Source organism: Eleutherodactylus coqui, chromosome 1 (genome assembly GCF_035609145.1).
Source record: "Eleutherodactylus coqui strain aEleCoq1 chromosome 1, aEleCoq1.hap1, whole genome shotgun sequence".
Lineage (NCBI taxonomy): Eukaryota > Metazoa > Chordata > Amphibia > Anura > Eleutherodactylidae > Eleutherodactylus > Eleutherodactylus coqui.
The window spans coordinates 221,095,117-221,117,286 of NC_089837.1; the positions used below are offsets into that span (position 1 = coordinate 221,095,117).

Sequence of the window (22,170 nt, forward strand, 5' to 3'; positions counted from 1 at the left end):
GTGTATACTGTTACCACTGTAATTTTACTAATACTGGGCTCTGCCCATACTGCTTCAACGGAAATGTTAGTGGGGCATGTCTATACTGCTATAACAGAAATGTTACTAATAGTGGGCTCTGCCCATACTGCTTCTACGTAAATGTTACTGGGGCCTGTCTATACTGCTACTACTGAAATGTTACAAATACTATGCTCTCCCTACACTGCTGCCAGGGAAATGTTTTTCTGCTGCTTTGCCCATACTGCTTCTACGTTAATGTTACTGGGGTCTGTCTATACTGCTACTACTGAAGTGTTACAAATACTAAGCTCTCCCTACACTGCTGCAAGTGAATTGTGAATCTGCTGCTTTCCCATACTGCTTCTACATAAATGTTACTGGGGTCTGTCTATACTGCTACTAATGAAATGTTACAAATGCTGTGCTTTCCCTACACTGCTGCAAGGGAAATGTGAATTTGCTGCTTTGTCCATACTGCTTGTACGTAAATGTTACTGGGGTCTGACTGTACTGCTACTACTGAAATGTTACAAATGCTGTACTCTCCCTACACTGCCGCCAGGGAAATGTTTTTCTGCTGCTTTGACCATACTGCTTCTACGTAAATGTTACTGGGGCCTGTCTATACTGCTACTAATGAAATGTTACAAATGCTGTGCTTTCCCTACACTGCTGCAAGGGAAATGTGAATCTGCTGCTTTGTCCATACTGCTTGTACGTAAATGTTACTGGGGTCTGACTGTACTGCTACTACTGAAATGTTACAAATGCTGTACTCTCCCTACACTGCCGCCAGGGAAATGTTTTTCTGCTGCTTTGACCATACTGCTTCTACGTAAATGTTACTGGGGCCTGTCTATACTGCTACTAATGAAATGTTACAAATGCTGTGCTTTCCCTACACTGCTGCAAGGGAAATGTGAATCTGCTGCTTTGTCCATACTGCTTGTACGTAAATGTTACTGGGGTCTGACTGTACTGCTACTACTGAAATGTTACAAATGCTGTACTCTCCCTACACTGCCGCCAGGGAAATGTTTTTCTGCTGCTTTGCCCATACTGCTTCTACGTTAATGTTACTGGGGCCTGTCTATACTGCTACTACTGAAGTGTTACAAATGCTGGACTCTCCCTACACTGCTGCAAGGGAATTATGAATCTGCTTCTTTGTCCATACTGCTTCTACGTTAATGTTACTGGGGCCTGACTATACTGCTACTACTGAAATGTTAAAAATAAATATGCTCTCCCTACACTGCTGCCAGGGAAATGTGAATCTGCAGCTTTGCCTATACTGCTTCAACGTAAATGTTACTGGGGTCTGTCTATACTGTTACTACAACTGAAAAGTTACTGCACTCTGTCAATAATGCTGCAAATGAAATGTTACTGGGCTCAGCCTACACTGCTGCAACGGAAATGTTAAAGGGGTGTGTCTATACTGTTACTACTACTGAAATGTTACTGGGGTCTGTCCGCACTGCTGGAACTGAAATGTTACTGGGGCCTGTCCCTAATGATACTACTGAAATGTTACTGGGGTCTGTCTGCACTCCTGGAACTGAAATGTTACTGGGGCATGTCTAGACTTATACTACTGAACTGTTACTGTGGTCTGTCTATACTTATACTACTGAAATGTTACTGGGGTCTGTCTATACTGCTGCAAATGAAATGTTAGTGGGGTCTGTCCCTACTGCTGCCAATGAAATGTTACTAGGGTCTGTCCATATTGTTACCACTGAAATGTTACTAATTCTCGGCTCTGCCTATACTGCTCCTACTGCTATGTTACAGAGTTGTGGAAACGGAGGCATGCCAATGACAGGATGGTGGCGAGGCTGCGCTATTAGGTCCCCAGGCGCGACAATTTTTCAGCAACGCGGTTACTGGTAAGGTGCATATAACCACGGACACGTGGACAGGACACGTACTGCCTCAAAGACATCCCCCTCCTCCTTCTCCAACAATGAAAACATTCTTGGCAAATGCTTTCGCAGTGGTCCGTCTGGCGGCAGTCCAAGAATTTCACCTTAAACGACACAATAAGAAAGCCCCCCACCACCCCCCGCCACGGCCCACTTAATCCTGACCATATTCCGAAAACCAACAAAATAAAACCGCGCTAATAGGTCCGCAGTCGTGACCACTTTCCTACCAACGCGGTTACTGCTAAGGTGCATATAACCACGGACACGGGGACAGGACACGTACTGCCTCAAAGACATCCCCCTCCTCCTACTCCAACAATGAAAACATTCTTGGCAAATGCTTTCGCAGTGGTCCGTCTGGCGGCAGTCCAAAAATTTCACCTTAAATGACACAATAAGAAAGCCCCCCACCACCCACCGCCAAGGCCCACTTAATCCTGGCCACATTCCGAAAACCAACTAAATAAAACCGCGCTAATAGGTCCGCAGTCACGACCACTTTCCCACAAACGCGGTTACTGGTAAGGTGCATATAACCACGGACACGGGGACAGGACACGTACTGCCTCAAAGACAACCCCCTCCTCCTTCTCCAACAATGAAAACATTCTTGGCAAATGCTTTCGCAGTGGTCCGTCTGGCGGCAGTCCAAGAATTTCACCTTAAACGATACAATAAGAAAGCCCCCCCCTCCCCCCCCCCAGCCACGGTCCACTTAATCCTGGCCACATTCCTGAAAACCAACTAAATACAACCGCGGTAGTATTCCGTTATCCCTAGCTGAAGCTTTCAGCCGACTGGCAGAGCATTGGTGGCTTAAAACTTGTTGGTACTGCTAAGTCCAAAGATTAGCATACAGCTGAGGTTGGAATACAGGTGACTATAGAACACACCATCCCTGCAGGGCAAGGGACTGAGTGGCAGCAGGTACCGACCCTAAATGGAAGCAAGCCAGCTGAGAACCACATACTCCCTGAATGATTTTGGACTGACCGATGATGAGGCCTTTACTTGTGATCATTTTTGGTAATTCCTAAGAAAGATCCATGCTAGTAGCCCGAAACTTGGATTGCTATTTGCTAACACTTTGAAATGGACAACGGAAACCATAGGAATGAAGCCTTTCCATTTTCCAGCTTGAGATGAGAAGGAGTGCAGACTTTCAGTACCTTGAGTATCCTTTTCATTGCAATCAAATGCCCCTCTCTTGTCTTAGAAAATACTAGCTTTTCCACATAGGTGTTGTGAATCTGTCTATACTGTTACCACTGAAATCCCACTAATAATGGGCTATGCCTATCCTGCTGTTACGGAAATGTTACAGGGGTCTGTCGATACCGTTACTACTGAAATGTAACTGATACTGTGCTCTGCCTATACTGCAGCTACTGAAATGTTACTGGGGTCCATCTATACTGTAACTACAGAAGTGTTAATAGGGTCTCCCTAGACTTCTGCAGCATAACTGTTAGTGGGGTGTGCGTATACCTTAACTACAGGAGTATTACAGGGGTCGGTGCATACTATGGGTGCACTAAGTGTTCCCATCGTGGTGTTCCACGTACATGGCCCCCAAAAAAATTACCCAGTCTGACTAGGGCATGCAGTGTGGGCCGAAGCCCACCTGTATGTAATCTGACGTTAGCTCTGCTGTCCAGGGCACTGCAATGGGATATATTTATGTACCGCCGGTGGGTTCCAGGGAGCCACCCATGCTGTGGGTCCACACGGACTTCACATTAGGGAGTTGTACCTGCCTGTGTCAACTTATAAAAAACCCCAGTCTGACTGGGGCATGCAGTGTGGGCCGAAGCCCACCTGCATTTTATCTGACGATACCTCAGCTGTGCAGGGCAATGCAATGGGATTTATTTATGTACCGCCGGTGGCTTCCTGGGACCCACCCATGCTGTCGGTCCACACGGAGTTGTGGAATGCAGTGTGGCCTACTATCCAGGGCACTGCATTGGGACAAACTACAGGAGCAATACAGCGCTAATGAGATGTGCACAGCTACGCTAGCATTGGAGTCCGCTGTAGGCCCACGATTGCTGAGGGTTTGTGCAGAGGCCTATGTCCTGGGTGCAATGAAAGTCCGCTTCCTGCCTACGTTTGCTGAAGCTGTGGGCCGAGGCCTATGTCGTGGGCGCGGTGCAAGTCTGCCATGTTTGGCCGCTCAAATTTATTTTTTGTTCATGTCTTGGGTTGCCTAGGACCCACCTATGCTGTTGGTGCCCACTTAGTTCCCATCGCGGTGTTTGACCTGTCTGGCACAAAGACACTGACTGACTTGGGTAGGGGGCAGAGTGCAGATGACTTTCCCCTTGCGGAGTCGATTGAGCTATGCGACACCTTGACAGAATGAATACTGTGTGGGTACATGGATTCCCCATTGCTATGCCCACGTTTACAGCTCCTGACGGAGGTGGCACAGGATTGGGTTTCTCATTGCTTCTGTACAGCAATGTGGGCTATCGCCCCGCCCCTTTTAAAGAGGGTCGCTGCCTGGCCCTGCCAACCCTCTGCAGTGTGTGCCTCCGGTTCCTCCTCATGGCAGACACACTTATAAATAGACATGAGGGTGGGGTGGCTATGCAGCTAGCGTGTGGCATGAGGGCAGCTGAAGGCTGCGCAGGGACACTTTGGTGTGCACTGTGGACACTGGGTCGTGCGGGGGGGGGGGGGTTGGGCAGCATATAACCCAGGAGAAGAGGCAGCGGTGTGTCCTGCAGGCAGTGATTGTGCTTGGTTGGAGGTACTGGGGTGCTTAACTAAGGTGTGCATTGCTAATGAGGGTTTGTCCGAAGTAAAAATTGTTAGGGGGGGGGGGGGCACTCTAGCCACTATTGTGGCTTAATAGTCCCTGGGAATAATAGGGACCTGGGAACCTGAAATGCAGCCCAGCATGTTGGCCCTCGCCTGCCCTATCCGTTTCTGTGTCGTTTCCATCACTTTCTTGGGTTTTGCAAATTTTCACCAATGAAAACCTTAGCGGAGCATGTGTGATATCCAAAAATGCTCGAGTCGCCCATTGACTTCAATGGGGTTCGTTACTCGAAACAAACCCTCGAGCACCGCGGAAAGTTCGACTCGAGCAACGAGCACCGGAGCATTTTGGTGCTTGCTCATCTCTAGTTGACATCTTACTCTTTGAAAAAAGTGATGAAGAGGCGGTGCCTCCTAGTATCATAACTCTGAGACCACTGAAGGCACTGATTTACCCATTCCCATGCGATAAGCTCATTTAATAATAAAATGTGATCCTAGTATTTTGGATTCACGCATTTATTAGGAGTTATAAGAAGTGTACACACATTTTTTAAGGGTATTTAATAAAAGTTAATTTTTAATTCTTTGGTTCTTTTCGGTGATTCGTGAATCAAAAATACCACCAAAAATGGAGCAATTTGTGATGTAAACTAAGCCATGAAATTGGTGTTACATCCTGTCTGTCTATCTCACCATTAGACAGTATTAATAAATCTGCCTCACTGTTCTTGACTAAAAGAGAGCGGTCATCACTCCTGACCTGTCTGTTAAAGCAAATAATTGCCCCCCCTCCAGGAAAAAAAAAAAAAGGTAGGACCATCAATTCTAAGAACTCCACATTGTGCTATTAATGTTGCTCTTCCAAGGAACTGGTGAACACATTGACAACTGTGGGTTACCTGTTGAGGGTACATCCCTACACTCTCTGACACCATCTATCAGGACTAGCAGTGTCAGATTGTATAGGAACACATCCCTTTATATATGCAAATGTGAATTGAATAATGAAAATCAATGTACTTTTCTTGACTCCATTCACCACGTATTACACGCACGTACTTCACACATAATACGTAGTGAAATTATGTTCATGCGAATGAGCCCTAATCGTGCTGACCCACACAACACAGTTAACATGTCATTTTTGCTGAAACGTGTACACCATATCAACAATTTTTCCCAAAAAATGGTGCAAGCATTTTTTTTTCAATTCCACCCCACTTAGAAATTTTCAAAAGTTTTTCAGTTTATTATATAGTACATTGCATGGTACTATTGAAAAATATAACTTGGCCCTCAAAAAAACAGACCCTTGCACGGCTATTTCAAAGGGAAAAAGAAAAAAGTTATTTTTTTAAAACTGGGAGGAGATAAAAATGAAATAAAATGAAAAATGGGTGTTATGCATAGTATACACCAGATACTAAGTTTTAAAGGGCCAAAAGCACAAATATTTAGTGCAGCTCTATTTAACATTGTACTTGACAGTATATCTAAAATTGTCTTGGGTAGATTTGTGGTCATATCTTCAGGGTGTATTTATCGCCTTTTTCAGCAGGATAGCACATGGCCCAAGACAGCAAACATTAACAATTATGCTTTGCAAGTTATCCAGGTGATTCTTTGGCCAGCACGCTCCCCAGATCCCTCTCCAATCAAGAATCTGCTCCACACAATTGGACATCGTGTGAATGCTTTCCCACAGCCTCGCAATGAAGATGAACTGTGGCTTATGGTCAACACCACATGGTCAACATTACCCCAGGTGAATATATGAGCACTTAATGAATCAATTCTAATGTTGTGTTAATGACTGTATCATTCAACATGGTACCCACACTACATACGGTAGTAATCATCCTGGGTGATTGGGCCACAGGAGACATAAATGTTTGAAATTAAAACTGATTGTTCATAACTAGAGATGAGCGAACGTACTCGTCCGAGCTTGATACTCGTTCGAGTATTAGCGTGTTCGAGATGCTCGTTACTCGTAACGAGCACCACGCGATGTTCGAGTTACTTTCACTTTCATCTCTGAGACGTTAGCGCGCTTTTCTGGCCAATTGAAAGACAGGGAAGGCATTACAACTTCCCCCTGCGACGTTCAAGCCCTATACCACCCCCCTGCAGTGAGTGGCTGGCGAGATCAGGTGTCACCCGAGTATAAAAATCGGCCCCTCCCGCGGCTCGCCTCAGATGCCTTGTGACTTAGCTGAGGGAAAGTGCTATCGTGTTGGAGCTGCTGTAGGGAGAGTGTTAGGAGTTAGTGTAGGCTTCAAGAACCCCAACGGTCTTTCTTAGAGCCACATCTAACCGTGTGCAGTACTGTGGAGGCTGCTTTTTGCAGTGTTAAACAAATTTTTTTTTTGGCTATATCGGCCGTGCAGAGCATTGCGCCCTGCAGTAATACTACAGGGACAGAAGTGGTGGTTAGGCAGGGAGAGTGTTAGGAGTGATTGTAGGCTTCAAGAACCCCAACGGTCCTTCTTAGGGCCACATCTAACCGTGTGCAGTACTGTGGAGGCTGCTTTTTGCAGTGTTGCACCTTTTTTTTTTTTTTTTCTATATCGGCCGTGCAGAGCATTGCGCCCTGCAGTAATACTCCAGGGACAGAATTGTGGAGGCAGGGACAGAAGACATATATTATTGATTGAATATACGCAGTGGGCCTTTTCTAAAAAATATTGGGCAAAAAATCTATTTGGCCTGCCTGTCACTGTGCTGCTCAGTGTTCTGGGTCCGTGTGTGCTGGGTGTAGTAGTTCTACTAAATAAATACGCAGGTAGCTAAGTGTTACAGCAGGCGTGCGCCAAATTATTTCCTGGCGTTCCGTAAGCGAAGTCAGCCTCCAACCACAGGCCAATAAGCGGCACATTTAATTACAGAGTTCTGTTTCTGCATTACTGGTAATACAGCATGCAGAGGGGTAGGGGTAGGCCTAGAGGACGTGGGCGCGGCCGAGGACGCGGAGGCCCTAGTCCGGGTGTGGGCACAGGCCGAGCTCCTGATCCAGGTGTATCACAGCCGACTGCTGCGGGATTAGGAGAGAGGCACGTTTCTGGCGTCCCCACATTCATAGCACATTTAATGGGTCCACGCGGTAGACCTTTATTAGAAAATGAGCAGTGTGAGCAGGTCCTGTCGTGGATGGCAGAAAGTGCTTCCAGCAACCTATCGTCCACCCACAGTTCTGCGCCGTCCACTGCTGCAACTCAGAATCCTCTGGCTGTTGCTCCTCCTTCCTCCCAGCCTCCTCACTCCATGAAAATGAGACATTCTGAGGAGCGGGCAGATTCCCAGGAACTGTTCTCGGGCCCCTGCTCAGATTGGGCAGCAGTGGTTCCTCTCCCACCAGAGGAGTTTATCGTCACTGATGCCCAACTATTGGAAAGTTCCCGGGGTCCGGGGGATGAGGCTGGGGACTTCCGCCAACTGTCTCAAGACCTTTCAGTGGGTGAGGAGGCCATTGACGATGAGACACAGTTGTCTATCAGTGAGTTAGTAGTAAGGGCATTAAGTCCGAGGGAGGAGCGCACCGAGGATTCTGAGGAAGAGCAGCAGGACGATGAGGTGACTGACCCCACCTGGTTTGCTACGCCTACTGAGGACAGGTCTTCAGAGGGGGAGGCAAGGGCAGTAGCAGGGCAGGTTGCAAGAGGCAGTGCGGTGTCCAGGGGTAGAGGCAGGGACAGACCAAATAATCCACCAACTGTTTCCCAAAGCGCCCACTCGCGCCATGCCACCCTGCAGAGGCTGAGGTGCTCAAAGGTCTGGCAGTTTTTCACTGAGAGTGCAGACGACCGACGAACAGTGGTGTGCAACCTTTGTCGCGCCAAGATCAGCCGGGGAGCCACCACCACCAGCCTCACTACCACCAGCATGCGCAGACATATGATGGCCAAGCACCCCACAAGGTGGGACGAAGGCCGTTCACCGCCTCCGGTTTGCACCGCTGCCTCTCCCCCTGTGCCCCAACCTGCCACTGAGATCCAACCCCGCTGTGAGGACACAGGCACTACCGTCTCCTGGCCTGCACCCACACCCTCACCTCCGCTGTCCTCAGCCCCATCCACCAATGTCTCTCAGCGCAACGTCCAGCCGTCGCTAGCGCAAGTGTTTGAGCGCAAGCTCAAGTACGCCGCCACGCACCCGCACGCTCAAGCGTTAAACGTGCACGTAGCCAAATTTATCAGCCTGGAGATGCTGCCGTATAGGCTTGTGGAAACAGAGTCCTTCAAAAGTATGATGGCGGCGGCGGCCCCGCGCTACTCAGTTCCCAATCGCCACTATTTTTCCTGATGTGCCGTCCCAGCCCTGCATGACCACATCTCCCGCAACATTGTACGCGCCCTCACCAACGCGGTTACTGCCAAGGTCCACTTAACAACAGACACGTGGACAAGCACAGGCGGGCAGGGCCACTATATCTCCCTGACGGCACATTGGGTGAATTTAGTGGAGGCTGGGACAGAGTCAGAGCCTGGGACCGCTCACGTCCTACCCACCCCCAGAATTGCGGGCCCCAGCTCGGTGGTGGTATCTGCGGCGGTGTATGCTTTCTCCACTAAAGCACCCTCCTCCTCCTCCGCAACCTCTGTTTCGCAATCAAGATGTGTCAGCAGCAGCACGTCGGCAGCAGTCGGTGTAGCGCGGCGTGGCAGCACAGCGATGGGCAAGCGTCAGCAGGCCGTGCTGAAACTACTCAGCTTAGGAGATGAGAGGCACACGGCCCACGAACTGCTGCAGGGTCTGACAGAGCAGACCGACCGCTGGCTTGCGCCGCTGAGCCTCCAACCGGGCATGGTCGTGTGTGACAACGGACGTAACCTGGTGGCGGCTCTGCAGCTCGGCAGCCTCACGCACGTGCCATGCCTGGCCCACGTCTTTAATTTGGTGGTTCAGCGTTTTCTGAAAAGCTACCCACGCTTGTCAGACCTGCTCGGAAAGGTGCGCCGGCTCTGCGCACATTTCCGCAAGTCCCACACGGACGCTGCCACCCTGCGCACCCTGCAACATCGGTTTCATCTGCCAGTGCACCGACTGCTGTGCGACGTGCCCACACGGTGGAACTCTACGCTCCACATGTTGGCCAGGCTCTATGAGCAGCGTAGAGCTATAGTGGAATACCAACTCCAACATGGGCGGCGCAGTGGGAGTCAGCCTCCTCAATTATTTTCAGAAGAGTGGGCCTGGTTGGCAGACATCTGCCAGGTCCTTGGAAACTTTGAGGAGTCTACCCAGGTGGTGAGCGGCGATGCTGCAATCATTAGCGTCACCATTCCTCTGCTATGCCTCTTGAGAAGTTCCCTGCAAAGCATAAAGGCAGACGCTTTGCGCTCGGAAACAGAGCCGGGGGAAGACAGTATGTCGCTGGATAGTCAGAGCACCCTCCTGTCTATATCTCAGCGCGGTGAGGAGGAGGAGGAGGAGGAAGATGAGGAGGAGGGGGAAGAGACAGCTTGGCCCACTGGTGAGGGTACACATGCTGCTGGCCTGTCATCCTTTCAGCGTTTATGGCCTGAGGAGGAGGAGGAGGATCCTGAAAGTGATCTTCCTAGTGAGGACAGTCATGTGTTGCGTACAGGTACCCTGGCACACATGGCTGACTTCATGTTAGGATGCCTTTCTCGTGACCCTCGCGTTACACGCATTCTGGCCACTACGGATTACTGGGTGTACACACTGCTCGATCCACGGTATAAGGAGAGCCTTTGCACTCTCATTCCCGAAGAGCAAAGGGGTTCGAGAATGATGCTATACCACAGGGCACTGGTGGACAAACTGATGGTAAACTCTCCATCCGACAGCGCTAGTGGCCGAAGGCGCATTTCCGCGGCCCAGGTAGCAGGGGAGGCGCAGAGATCAGGCAGCATGTACAGCGCAGGCAGGGGAACACTCTCTAAGGCCTTTGACAGCTTTATGGCTCCCCAGCAAGACTGTGTCACCGCTCCCCAGTCACGGCTGAGTCGGCGGGAGCACTGTAAAAGGATGGTGAGGGAGTACGTAGCCGATCGCACGACCGTTCTCCGTGACGCCTCTGCCCCATACAACTACTGGGTGTCGAAGCTGGACACGTGGCCTGAACTCGCGCTGTATGCCCTGGAGGTGCTTGCTTGTCCTGCGGCTAGCGTCTTGTCAGAGAGGGTGTTTAGTGCGGCTGGGGGAATCATCACGGATAAGCGTACCCGCCTGTCAACCGACAGTGCCGACAGGCTAACACTCATCAAGATGAACAAAGCCTGGATTTCCCTAGACTTCTCTTCTCCACCAGCGGACAGCACCGATACCTAAGCAATACGTAGGCTGCACCCGCGGATGGAAGCATCGTTCTGTATCCCCATCAAAAACGGGGACCTTTTCGCTTCATCAATCTGTGTATAATATTCCTCCTCCTCCTCCTGCTCCTCCTCCTGAAACCTCACATAATCACGCCGAACGGGCAATTTTTCTTAGGCCCACAAGGCTCAGTCATATAATTTTTCAAAACAATTTTTATACGTTTCAATGCTCATTAAAGCGTTGAAACTTTCACCTCAACCAATTTTTATTTTAACTGGGCTGCCTCCTAGCCTAGTTACCAATTAAGCCACATTAACCAAAGCCATTAATGGGTTTCACCTGCCCTCTTGGTTGGGCATGGGCAGTTTTTCTGAGGTACATTAGTACTGTTGGTACACCAATTTTTGGGGGCCCTCGCCTACAGTGTAATCAAATTAATTTTTAGCACACCTGCATTACAGCTGACGTTACATCAGCTGTGTTGGGCACTGCAATGGGATATTTTTATGTACCGCCGGTGGCTTCCTGGCACCCACCCATGCTGTGGGTCCACAGGGAGTTGTAAATGCATCTGTGTCCACTTCTAAAGAACCCCAGTCTGACTGGGGCATGCAGTGTGGACCGAAGCCCACCTGCATTAAACATGACATTATTACCTCAGCTGTGATGGGCAATGCAATGGGATATTTTTATGTACCGCTGGTGGGTTCCAGCGAGCCACCCATGCTGTGGGTGCACACGGAATTCCCATTGCGGAGTTGTACCTGCCTGTGGCTATTTATAAAAAAACGCGATCTGACTGGGGCATGCAGACACCTTGACAGAATGAATAGTGTGTGGCACATAGGTTCCCCATTGCTATGCCTACGTGTGCAGCTCCAGATGGAGGTGGCACAGGATTGGATTTCTCATGGCTTCTGTACAGCATTGTGGGCTATCGCCCCGCCCCTTTTAAAGAGGGTCGCTGCCTAGCCGTGCCAACCCTCTGCAGTGTGTGCCTGCTTTTCCTGTGGCAGATGCACTTATAAATAGACATGAGGGTGGCGTGGCATGAGGGCAGCTGAAGGCTGGGCAGGGACAGTTTGGTGTGCGCTGTGGACACTGGGTCGTGGCGGGTGGATTTGGCAGCATGTAACCCAGGAGAAGTGGCAGCGGAGTGTCATGCAGGCAGTGATTGTGCTTTGTTGGAGGTAGTGTGGTGCTTAGCTAAGGTATGCATTGCTAATGAGGGCTTTTCAGATGTAAAAGTTGTTGGGGGGGCCCACTCTTGCTGCTATTGTGGCTTAATAGTGGGACCTGTGAACTTCATATGCAGCCCAACATGTAGCCCCTCGCCTGCCCTATCTGTTTCTGTGTCGTTCCCATCACTTTCTTGAATTGCCCCGATTTTCACAAATGAAAACCTTAGCGAGCATCGGCGATATACAAAAATGCTCGAGTCGCCCATTGACTTCAATGGGGTTCGTTACTCGAAACGAACCCTCGAGCATCGCGAAAATTTCGTCTCGAGTAACGAGCACCCGAGCATTTTGGTGCTCGCTCATCTCTATTCATAACTTCACTCAATCTCCATGTGCTGAATTTAATCTAATTTAGAGCATTTCTTCATTGTGTGGCAATTTCTCTGAGTAGGTGTGCGCATGTGTGTGTGTGCAGATACGTGGGCATATGTGTACAGCAGAAGATTAACAGTCTCCGAATACCATCAGCTTGGGAACAGCAATGTGTTTGTAGCTCATTGGTCACTAATCATATACACTCGTTGGCTTTCGGAACACTCTCCACTTTGCTCTGGTGCTGTACTATCACTGGTGCTAGTCACTGATGAGGCCTCTAGTATCAGGCCGGCTCACTGTCTACGGTACTGCTTTGCACTGTGATTGTCTCCCCATGCCCCATATGACTCCAGGCACTGGCAGCCTCTTTGCTGGTGACACAGCTCTGGTGTCTCTGTATGAGTGATGCAAGGGACACTTGGTTGCCAGATCACATCACCACACTTTATACACCCTGAATCTCTCTGCCTGCTCTGCACACACATCCTTCTCAGGAACACACTGCTCCACCACTTGCTGTCCAGGCTGAAACACCTTCTCCCAGGAACAGCCTTTGTAATTATAGTGCTTAGCTATAGATAGGTAGTTTTCTGGCTTTTATTCGCATCTAGTGGCCAAAAGAGGCATAGCAGGCATATAGAATTGCAATATGATAATCAACATCATACGGTCATAGCATACAGCTGAAAAATACACCAGGGGAGGGAGAAACAGGAGTGCTGCCATGAAAGTCTTAGGGCTAAGTCAGATGAGAAAATTTTTCACACATGTATAGGCACTTGAAAAAAAACTAAGAACGCAGATATAAAAAAAAACGTGTAACCGAAGCCTTAGACGTGTTTTTAATTTGCACTTGTTGCGCGGTCACACGATGGTAGCATTCACACATAAATGATGAATGGCTGGGACTGGTAAGAGTGCCGGTGACCCGGGAGAGCATGTGCCGGAGATGGACAGTGCTTCTAGGTGATGCATTTTTTTTCTGCAGCTTGGGCTTATTTAACTCCTTAGTGACATCCCCATTGCCTTTTTAAATCCTGTCTTTGTGGGCTTTAATCATCAGGGAAACTACTCACCCGTATCCTCCTCGATGTCCTGCGATGATCTGGTACAGAATGGACCCTCTGGCATCTTCTGTGCATAAGTTAAAATGGCAACGATGCGCAAACGACCAGATTGATGCGGGATATTTGAAATCTTCTGCTTCTCGGCTGTTGGTGAACGGTCCCCGGGTCCATAATCGCCGCTATGCACTGGACAACGGCAATCAAGGAAAAGTTAAAAAAAGTAAATTAAAGTAAAAGTTTTCCCTCCCCTCATGCATCGGATCCATGAGGGGAGGCAAAAATACTCACCTCTGTCCTCCGTGATGACCCGCGGCAATCTGGTCCTTCCAGGACCTTACATGGCTTTCTGCACATGCGCGCCCAACGAAAAACAATGGGTGCGTGCACAGAAAAGCTTGTGCCCTGGAAATTTAAAATCCCTCTGCTCCCGGCTAGCATGTGTAGCCGGGAGCAGAGAGATGTCACCAATGCAGAACAGTGATCATGTAAAGTAAAAAAAAAAAGTTTAAAAAAGATTAAAGCTTCATCTCCCCTTAAAGATTTTATCTGTGAGGGAGAATGAAATGACATACCTAAAGCCCCCGGATTCATCTGCGGACCTTACCCCGGCTTCTGCGCACGTGCCCATTACCAAAGTGGCGGGTGCATGTGCAAAAGCCACAGATCATCCGGGTAATAGCAGAGAGCCTGGAGATTTCATGGGGTGCTGCAGTACGCGTTCCCTGGTCACGTGATCGCCGCTATCCAATAGATAACGTAAATGTAAAAAAAAGTTAAAATTTCACCTCCCGTCACGGATTTCATCCATGAAGGGAGGTGAAATTACTTGCCTAAGGCCTCCGTCAATGTCCCCCACTGGGAGCTTTATCCACTCACCTTTCATCGGCTTCATCACATGTACCCATTGGCAAAATGGCGGACGCAAGTGCAGAAGCTGGGGAGGATCTGGGAAATTTAAAATCTTCTTGTTCCTGGCTACTAAAGTTAGCTTAGAGCCTGAAGCAATGGCCGAGGGCCGCGGTGAGTGGTCCCCAGTCACGTGATCGCCGGTATCCAATGTATGAGCCTCGTGTGGCGCAGAGTGTAAGCTCTCGCCTACAACCTGAAGGCTGCAAGTTCGATCCCCGCATGATTCAGGTAGCGGGCTCAAGGTTGACTCAGCCTTCCATCCTTCCGAGGTCGGTAAAATGAGAACCCAGATGGTGGGGGGTAATAAGTAATAATTACCTGAAAGCACTGCGGAATAAGTTGGCGCTATACAAATACCAAGATTTATTTTATAATGGCGATCACGAAAAAGTTAAAAACAGTTGAACTTCAATGCTTCTTTCAGTTTGGGCTCTGTTGTGCAGCCAGACATAAGATTAGGGCCACAATGGGTAGGTTTCTGAACACGGGACAAACAGGCGTATCCATTTTGTGGTGCAAATATTCATTCATGTGTGTGCTGTACAAAAAAAGTGTTTTTAAAATGACATAATTGCCAAAAATATGAAATCGTAATTTTTTCCTTGTGCTTTGCTTAGATTATTTCACTGGAAAAGAGGCAAAAATGCAATACCTGATAAGGTGCAGAGCAGCCACAATCACCATAAGGCCGTCACAATCGCTATAGGGTAGGCACAATGGCCATAGACCCTAACAAAAGCAGCAAGTTAGACTATAAACTGGAGGAGCTAAATTGTCCACTGCAGACTTATATGCAGCCACCCACTCAACCCAGCCCAGATCGGGGAGGAGTGACTGCAGTCAAACCTAGTCCGCAATATGAACGATACCACAGAAGCCAGCCAAAAGATGGGTGCGTCCCACAATACAGGATTACAACTCACATTGACATAGCAGTGGGTTTCCCTGTATCTCAATAGTGGGCCACACTGGCTGACATCTGGGGCTCCCCCGAAGTCTATAGCAAACTGCATAAAGGAAATATTGATACACACTAATAAAATGCGGGTGTTAGTTCAGCATTTTGGCCAAGACGCATAAGCTGATGGGCCAACAGCAAGGCCACCACGTGTCTATCAGAACCTACAGTCTTACTGTAAACTAAATTAAAATCACATAGGTGAGAGGAAAAGCAAAAGCTTTTGTTTTCCCTCTCTCCTCTGTGATTCTGTTTTGCTTAGATTAATTCAAAGGGGTCTAGTTTTCAAGATGGGGTCATTTGAGGGGGTTATCCATCGTTTTGGCTGCTCAAGGGCTCTACAAGTGTGCAAAGGGGCCTGAAACACCTTCAAGCAAAACTTCTGTTCAGAAAACCACCAGCTGCTCCTTTTGGTTTGAGCCCCGTTGCACATACAGATATAAGATTAGGGCCCTAATGGGTATGTTTCTGAACACGGGACAAACAGGGTGATGCATTTTGGGGAGCAAGTCTTCAATTCATATGTGTGCTGTACAAAAAAACAGTTTATAAAATGTTGCAAATGCCAAAAAATGAAAATTGTAATTTTTTCCTTCTGCTTTGCTTGGATTCATTCAAAAACTGTGGGGTCAAAATACATAGTATACCCCTAGATGAATTTGTGAAAGGGTCTAGTATTTAAAATTGGGTCATTTGTGTGGGTTCTCTGTCATTTTGGCCGCTCAAGGACTCTACAAGAGTGCAATGGGCCACCAGCTGCTTCTTTCAGTTTGGGCCTCGTTGAGCATACGGACAAAATATTAGGGCCACAATGGGTATATTTCTGAACACAGGACACACAGGGCTATCCATTTTTGGGTGTAAATCCTCATTTTCATGTGCACTACAGAAAAATAATATGTCTTTAAAATAACATATTTGCAAAAATATGAAATTTTATTTTTTCTCCTTCTTAATTCCTGAAAAAAACAGTTGGGTCGAAAAATGAAACCCCTCAGTGAATATATTAAGGGGTGTAGTTTTTAAAATGGGGTCATTTGTGGGGGTATCTATCATTCTGACATATAGACATTCTGTTAGCATCACGGCAGTGACTAATACACCCAGGTTATACCACTCCTGTTTATTTGTAAAGGTGTGCTTTGTCATTTTTCTGGTCCTGATTCCTGTGTTGGCCCATCATATTGGCATGCTCTCCCTTCTGCCTGATCCTAACTCTGATTAAAATCTGCCCATCTTCACCTGTAGTTTCAAGCAACTGTGAGACTGTTTTCTCATTCCGTACCTTGCTCATTCCTGCTATCTGGCGGCTGTTGCTATTACAGATTAATCTGGGGTGGCTTTGGGATTCCCCCAGGCAAAGTGCATTCCTTATAAAGGAGCAGGTTTATCCCAGTTAGTATTCAGTTAAACAATTAGGTCTTTCTTGACTAGCACTTCTTGTTTCTAACTTCCTCTATGTATCCACAGAATCTCAATGAATATACAATGGAAATCCAAAAGTAAGTGTTACTTACCTGGAACATATCAGGAGCCAAATGAATATTTGTCAGCAAAATCTCTGGGAATACAAAGGAAGTAGAGAAATTCCCACTTATGGAAAATGACTTAAATTTGGTTGCGGCTGTCTCTACAGATTCCCCACATGATTTAAAATCCATACTTTGACACTTTAGCATTGTGCATACCTGGAAAAAATGCTGAAATTAATTTTTGGTAGCAAATTTTTCTTTTAAGTTTAAAACTACTTAGCTATAAATCAGAATTGAATCACAACTCTAAAAACAATGTGAAAGAGCTAACAACTTCTGATATTAACTTTCACTAGTGAATCTACTACTTCAACAAATAACATAAAAGACTTGCCTTCACTGCAAAAACTCACTTAGGGCTCTGATTGACTGAGTGCTGTGACCAATTAGAGGCACCACTCAGTCATCATTGAATGACAGCTGAGCGCTGTCTGTGATTGGTCACAGCACTCAGCCATTAGTTGAATACAGCGCTCAGCCAATCAGAGGCAGCGCTTTCTGGAAGTGGGGATTTTTTAAATTACTGGCCTCCAGAAGATGACTGCCGGGGCTGGAGAGAAGAGCCAGACAGCTCTTCTAGGTGAGTAAATTTTTTTTTTTTACAACTTGGGCTGATTTTTAGGGAAGGGCTTATATTCCACTTGGGTATCCTTAATAGGTAATAAGTAATATTTCACTTGGGTAATCCTTAAAGTTTACAAATCTATGAGTAACATCAACAAGGTACCTACTCTTAATAATCCTACCCAATCTCGATAAACCAGAGTTGCTAAAATCTTTGAATATATTTAAGTCTATGTTAAGTAATTACCAGGTCCAGGTCTATCTGGGAGTGGCTAAAATCTTTGAATATATTTAAGTCTATGTTAAGTAATTACCAGGTCCATGTCTATATGGGATTTTTCCTGGTTTAAGGAGGGTAATAATCAGCAAATAACAGTGTAGGTCTTGTGCAAGTGTGAAAAAAGATGTAATCTTTTTCAGTGGGGTGTTGCAACCTCCATACATCAAGAAAATGTTTGTTTTGTGTCAATTAATAGAAAAACCGGTGGGTTTATCTATCAAACTTTAAGCAGACTACAAATGGCCACATAAGTCTGTCATATCTACTGTAATCTAGAGACACACATTCTTATAATGCTTGATTTTCTTGAAAAAAACATGATAAAATTTAGTTTGTTTTTTGGTTGGGACATAAATGACTCCTATAGTATAATTTATATTCGAAAGCAGCATAAAAAAAGTAAACAATGCACTCAGACTTAATAAGTCAAGGGGATCAGAAGTTACTTACTCAGAAGCATAATATGCAGAAGAGTGACAAAAAACAGTTACTTAAAAGAGTAACAGTTTGAAAAAGGCTCCATTGGTAGGAGCTGAAATGCATTGCTTGTGGGGGCCTTACCCGGAGGCCTGTATTCTATAATTGTATATCTTTGTTAATAAAATTTGGATATCTTATCCTCTGAAGAAGACGTACTCCACACATCACTTCTGTTGATAGGCGATCCTGCATGGCTAGAGGGGAGTGTATATTCAGCTTTGCTGTCTATTCTCCCCTCTTCTGAGTCAGTAACTTCTGATCCCCTTGACTTATTAAGTCTGAGCACATTGTTTCCTTTTTTTTTCTGCTTTCTCATTGGTTTACCCCCACCTTCTGATGGGAGTTCTCTCTCTTACATGTGGACTTCACTTTGGTCGATTATGGGAGGATCTGGAAATATCACTCTCGTGATGTTACGTGATACCAAGGCACTGTGCCCACTACTTCCTTCTTATAATTTATATTATTTATTGTACAAACCAAAATAATATAACTTCCCATTGGGTCAATAAGGCTAGTTTCACATGGACGAGGGCAATATCAATATCACACTTTCCACCATGTGAAAGCCCCGTGGAATGCGAGGCATTTTCATGTGAAAACAGCCTCGCATCACTAAGGGGAAACCCTTCATCCCATTGCTTTCAATGGGGCATCAGCAGTGCAAGCCTTATTGAAAGCAATAAGAGAACTCGGCGATCCTCTGTGACAGCAGCAGAAGGGGATTCCTTCATCCCCGTGGGGAATCCCTTCACCCCTGCCACGTCTGAATGGATTTCCTCATCATGTCGAAGGGATTTCCCTGCCGCATCTGAAGGAATCCCCTGCTGCAGCTGTGACAGAGGATTGCCAAGTTCTCATATTGCTTGCAATGGGGCTGGCGCTACTGCCTCTGGCCCCTTTGAAAACAATGGTCGATATCACAGGAAGACAACATACTGGCATTTGTTTCTTACATAGTTTCGCATCGTGGTGCCATGTGAAAAAACATTGCCTATGTGTATGAACTGATTCAAATCAATGGGATTCATATTTGTGCAAGATTTGTGCATCTCGCAACGCACAAATTTTATCACCCATGTGAAACTGTAATAAAAAGGTCTAAACTGCAGAAAAAGTTTAAGTATTTTCCACTGCAATGACTTCTCCTCATTTTTTGTTAATTGCTGAAGCAGCAAGAATATATGGCAAATGTTTGTCTTAACCAGAAAATGTTTACCAAAGTAAAGACCTTTTAAAAAGAGTGTTAAGATTTTGTGGAAGACTATTTCTAGAATTTATATAAATTCACTGAAGCACATTGTCACCAGCTAACAATCTGGGGTATGACATTTTCTGGGATAATCCACTGAGCATCAGATGAATCAGGGTCCTCTGAAGTGGCAGTCCTTGGACACCTTTTAGGGGGTATAGCGGGTTCAGACTCACTTCTTGATGATAGGATAATTCCAGAAAAATTGAGTCAAACTCATTAGCCAAGTTTGACTCAGAAACAATAATTTTTGTAAGCCTTCTTTTGCTTTTCGGGTACATTCCCGTGAATTTAAAAAAAAAAAAAATCAGCCTCCCAGTTTGTTTGTTTTTTTATATAAATCAGCTTGTATTACACAGTTATAATGATAGTTCATCCTGTATGACATTATACTTATGGTCTTTAACTTACTTTGGTGAATGTAGATGTTAATGATATTTGCAGTGTCCTCCCAGTAGGCAAAGGTGGTACAGTCTGTTGCTGCTCAAAATGGTGCCTGTATCAGACACAAGGCTGCACTACAGGGAAGTGAGTGCAATATACAGAAGAGACGTCTAGTATGGCACAGGCAATAAGGTGAGGGGGGCAGAGATGAAAAAATGTATTTTCACAAAAGTGCTTTTTTAACTAGCAGGATGACGTAATAGTTATTTGACATGATAATTTAATGTCATATGTTCATTATTAGAGATGAGCGAGCACCAAAATGCTCGGGTGCTCGTTACTCGGGACGAAATTATCGCGATACTCGAGGGTTCGTTTCGAGTAACGAACCCCATTGAAGTCATTGGGCGACCCGAGCATTTTTGTATATCACCGATGCTCGCTAAGGTTTTCATTTGTGAAAATCTGGGCAATTCAAGAAAGTGATGGGAACGACACAGCAACGGATAGGGCAGGCGAGGGGCTACATGCTGGGCTGCATCTCAAGTTCCCAGGTCCCACTATTAGGCCACAATAGCGGCAAGAGTGCCCCCCCCCTCCCAACAATTTTTACTTCTGAAAAGCCCTCATTAGCAATGCATACCTTAGCTAAGCACCACACTACCTCCAACAAAGCACAATCACTGCCTGCATGACACTCCGCTGCCACTTCTCCTGGGTTACATGCTGACCAACCCCCCCCCCGCGCACGACCCAGTGTCCACAGCGCACACCAAACTGTCCCTGCCCAGCCTTCAGCTGCCCTCATGCCACGCCACACTCATGTCTATTTATAAGTGTGTCTGCTATGAGGAGGAACCGCAGGCACACACTGCAGAGGGTTGGCACGGCTAGGCAGCGACCTTCTTTAAAAGGGGCGGGGTGATAGCCCAAAATGCTGTACAGAAGCAATGAGAAATCCAATCCTGTGCCACCTCCATCTGGAGCTGCACATGTGGGCATAGCAATGGGGAACCTATGTGCTACACACTATTTATTCTGTCAAAGTGTCTGCATGCCCCAGTCAGACCGCGGTTTTTTATAAATAGTCACAGCCAGGTACAACTCCGCAATAGGAATTCCGTGTGCACCCACAGCATGGTTGGCTCCCTGGAACCCACCGGCGGTACATAAATATATCCCATTGCAGTGCCCATCACAGCTGAGGTAATGTCGTGCTTAATGCAGGTGGGCTTTGACCCACACTGCATACCCCAGTCAGACTGGGGTTCTTTAGAAGTGGACACATGCAGTTACAACTCCCTGTGGACCCACGACATGGGTGGCTCCCTGGAACCCACCGGTGGTACATAAATATATCCCATTGCAGTGCCCATCACAGCTGAGGTAATGTCGTGCTTAATGCAGGTGGGCTTCGGCCCACACTGCATACCCCAGTCAGACTGGGGTTCTTTAGAAGTGGACACATGCAGTTACAACTCCGTGTGGACCGACAGCATGGGTGGGTGCCAGAAAGCCACCGGCGGTACATAAATATATCCCATTGCATTGCCCATCACAGCTGAGGTAATGTCGTGCTTAATGCAGGTGGGCTTCGGCCCACACTGCATGCCCCAGTCAGACTGGGGTTCTTTAGAAGTGGACACATGCAGTTACAACTGCGTGTGCACCGACAGCATGGGTGGGTGCCAGGAAGCCACCGGCGGTACATAAATATATCCCATTGCAGTGCCCAGCACAGCTGATGTAATATCAGCTTTAATGCAGATGGGCTAAAAATTAATTTGATTACACTGTAGGCGAGGGCCCCCAAAAATTGGTGTACCAACAGTACTAATGTACCTCAGAAAAATTGCCCATGCCCAACCAAGAGGGCAGGTGAAACCCATTAATCGCTTTGGTTAATGTGGCTTAATTGGTAACTAGGACTGGAGGCAGCCCAGTTAAAATAAAAATTCGTTGCGGTGAAAGTTTCAACGCTTTAATGAGCATTGAAACGTATAAAAATTGTTTACAAAAATTAGATGACTGAGCCCTGTGGGCCTAAGAAAAATTGCCCGTTCGGCGTGATTATGTGAGGTTTCAGGAGGAGGAGCAGGAGGAGGAGGAGGAATATTATACACAGATTGATGAAGCAAAAAGGTCCCCGTTTTTGATGGTGATAGAGAACGATGCTTCCATCCGCGGGTGCAGCCTACGTATT

At 46.9% G+C, this 22,170-nt stretch overlaps 2 protein-coding genes across 3 annotated transcripts in view; both read right to left on the minus strand.

Annotated features, from left to right (window-relative positions):
* LOC136631255 (pantetheinase-like) overlaps window positions 1-22,170 on the minus strand; it is a 127,882-nt gene that overhangs the window by 41,155 nt on the left and 64,557 nt on the right. The window lies entirely within an intron of this gene.
* Window positions 1-22,170, minus strand: part of LOC136631322 (pantetheinase-like) — a 97,022-nt gene that overhangs the window by 30,862 nt on the left and 43,990 nt on the right. For both annotated transcript variants that reach the window (XM_066605583.1, XM_066605588.1), the window contains exon 6: window positions 16,993-17,163. In XM_066605583.1, coding sequence (XP_066461680.1) covers window positions 16,993-17,163 — 171 coding nt within the window. The remainder of the gene's footprint in view (window positions 1-16,992; window positions 17,164-22,170) is intronic.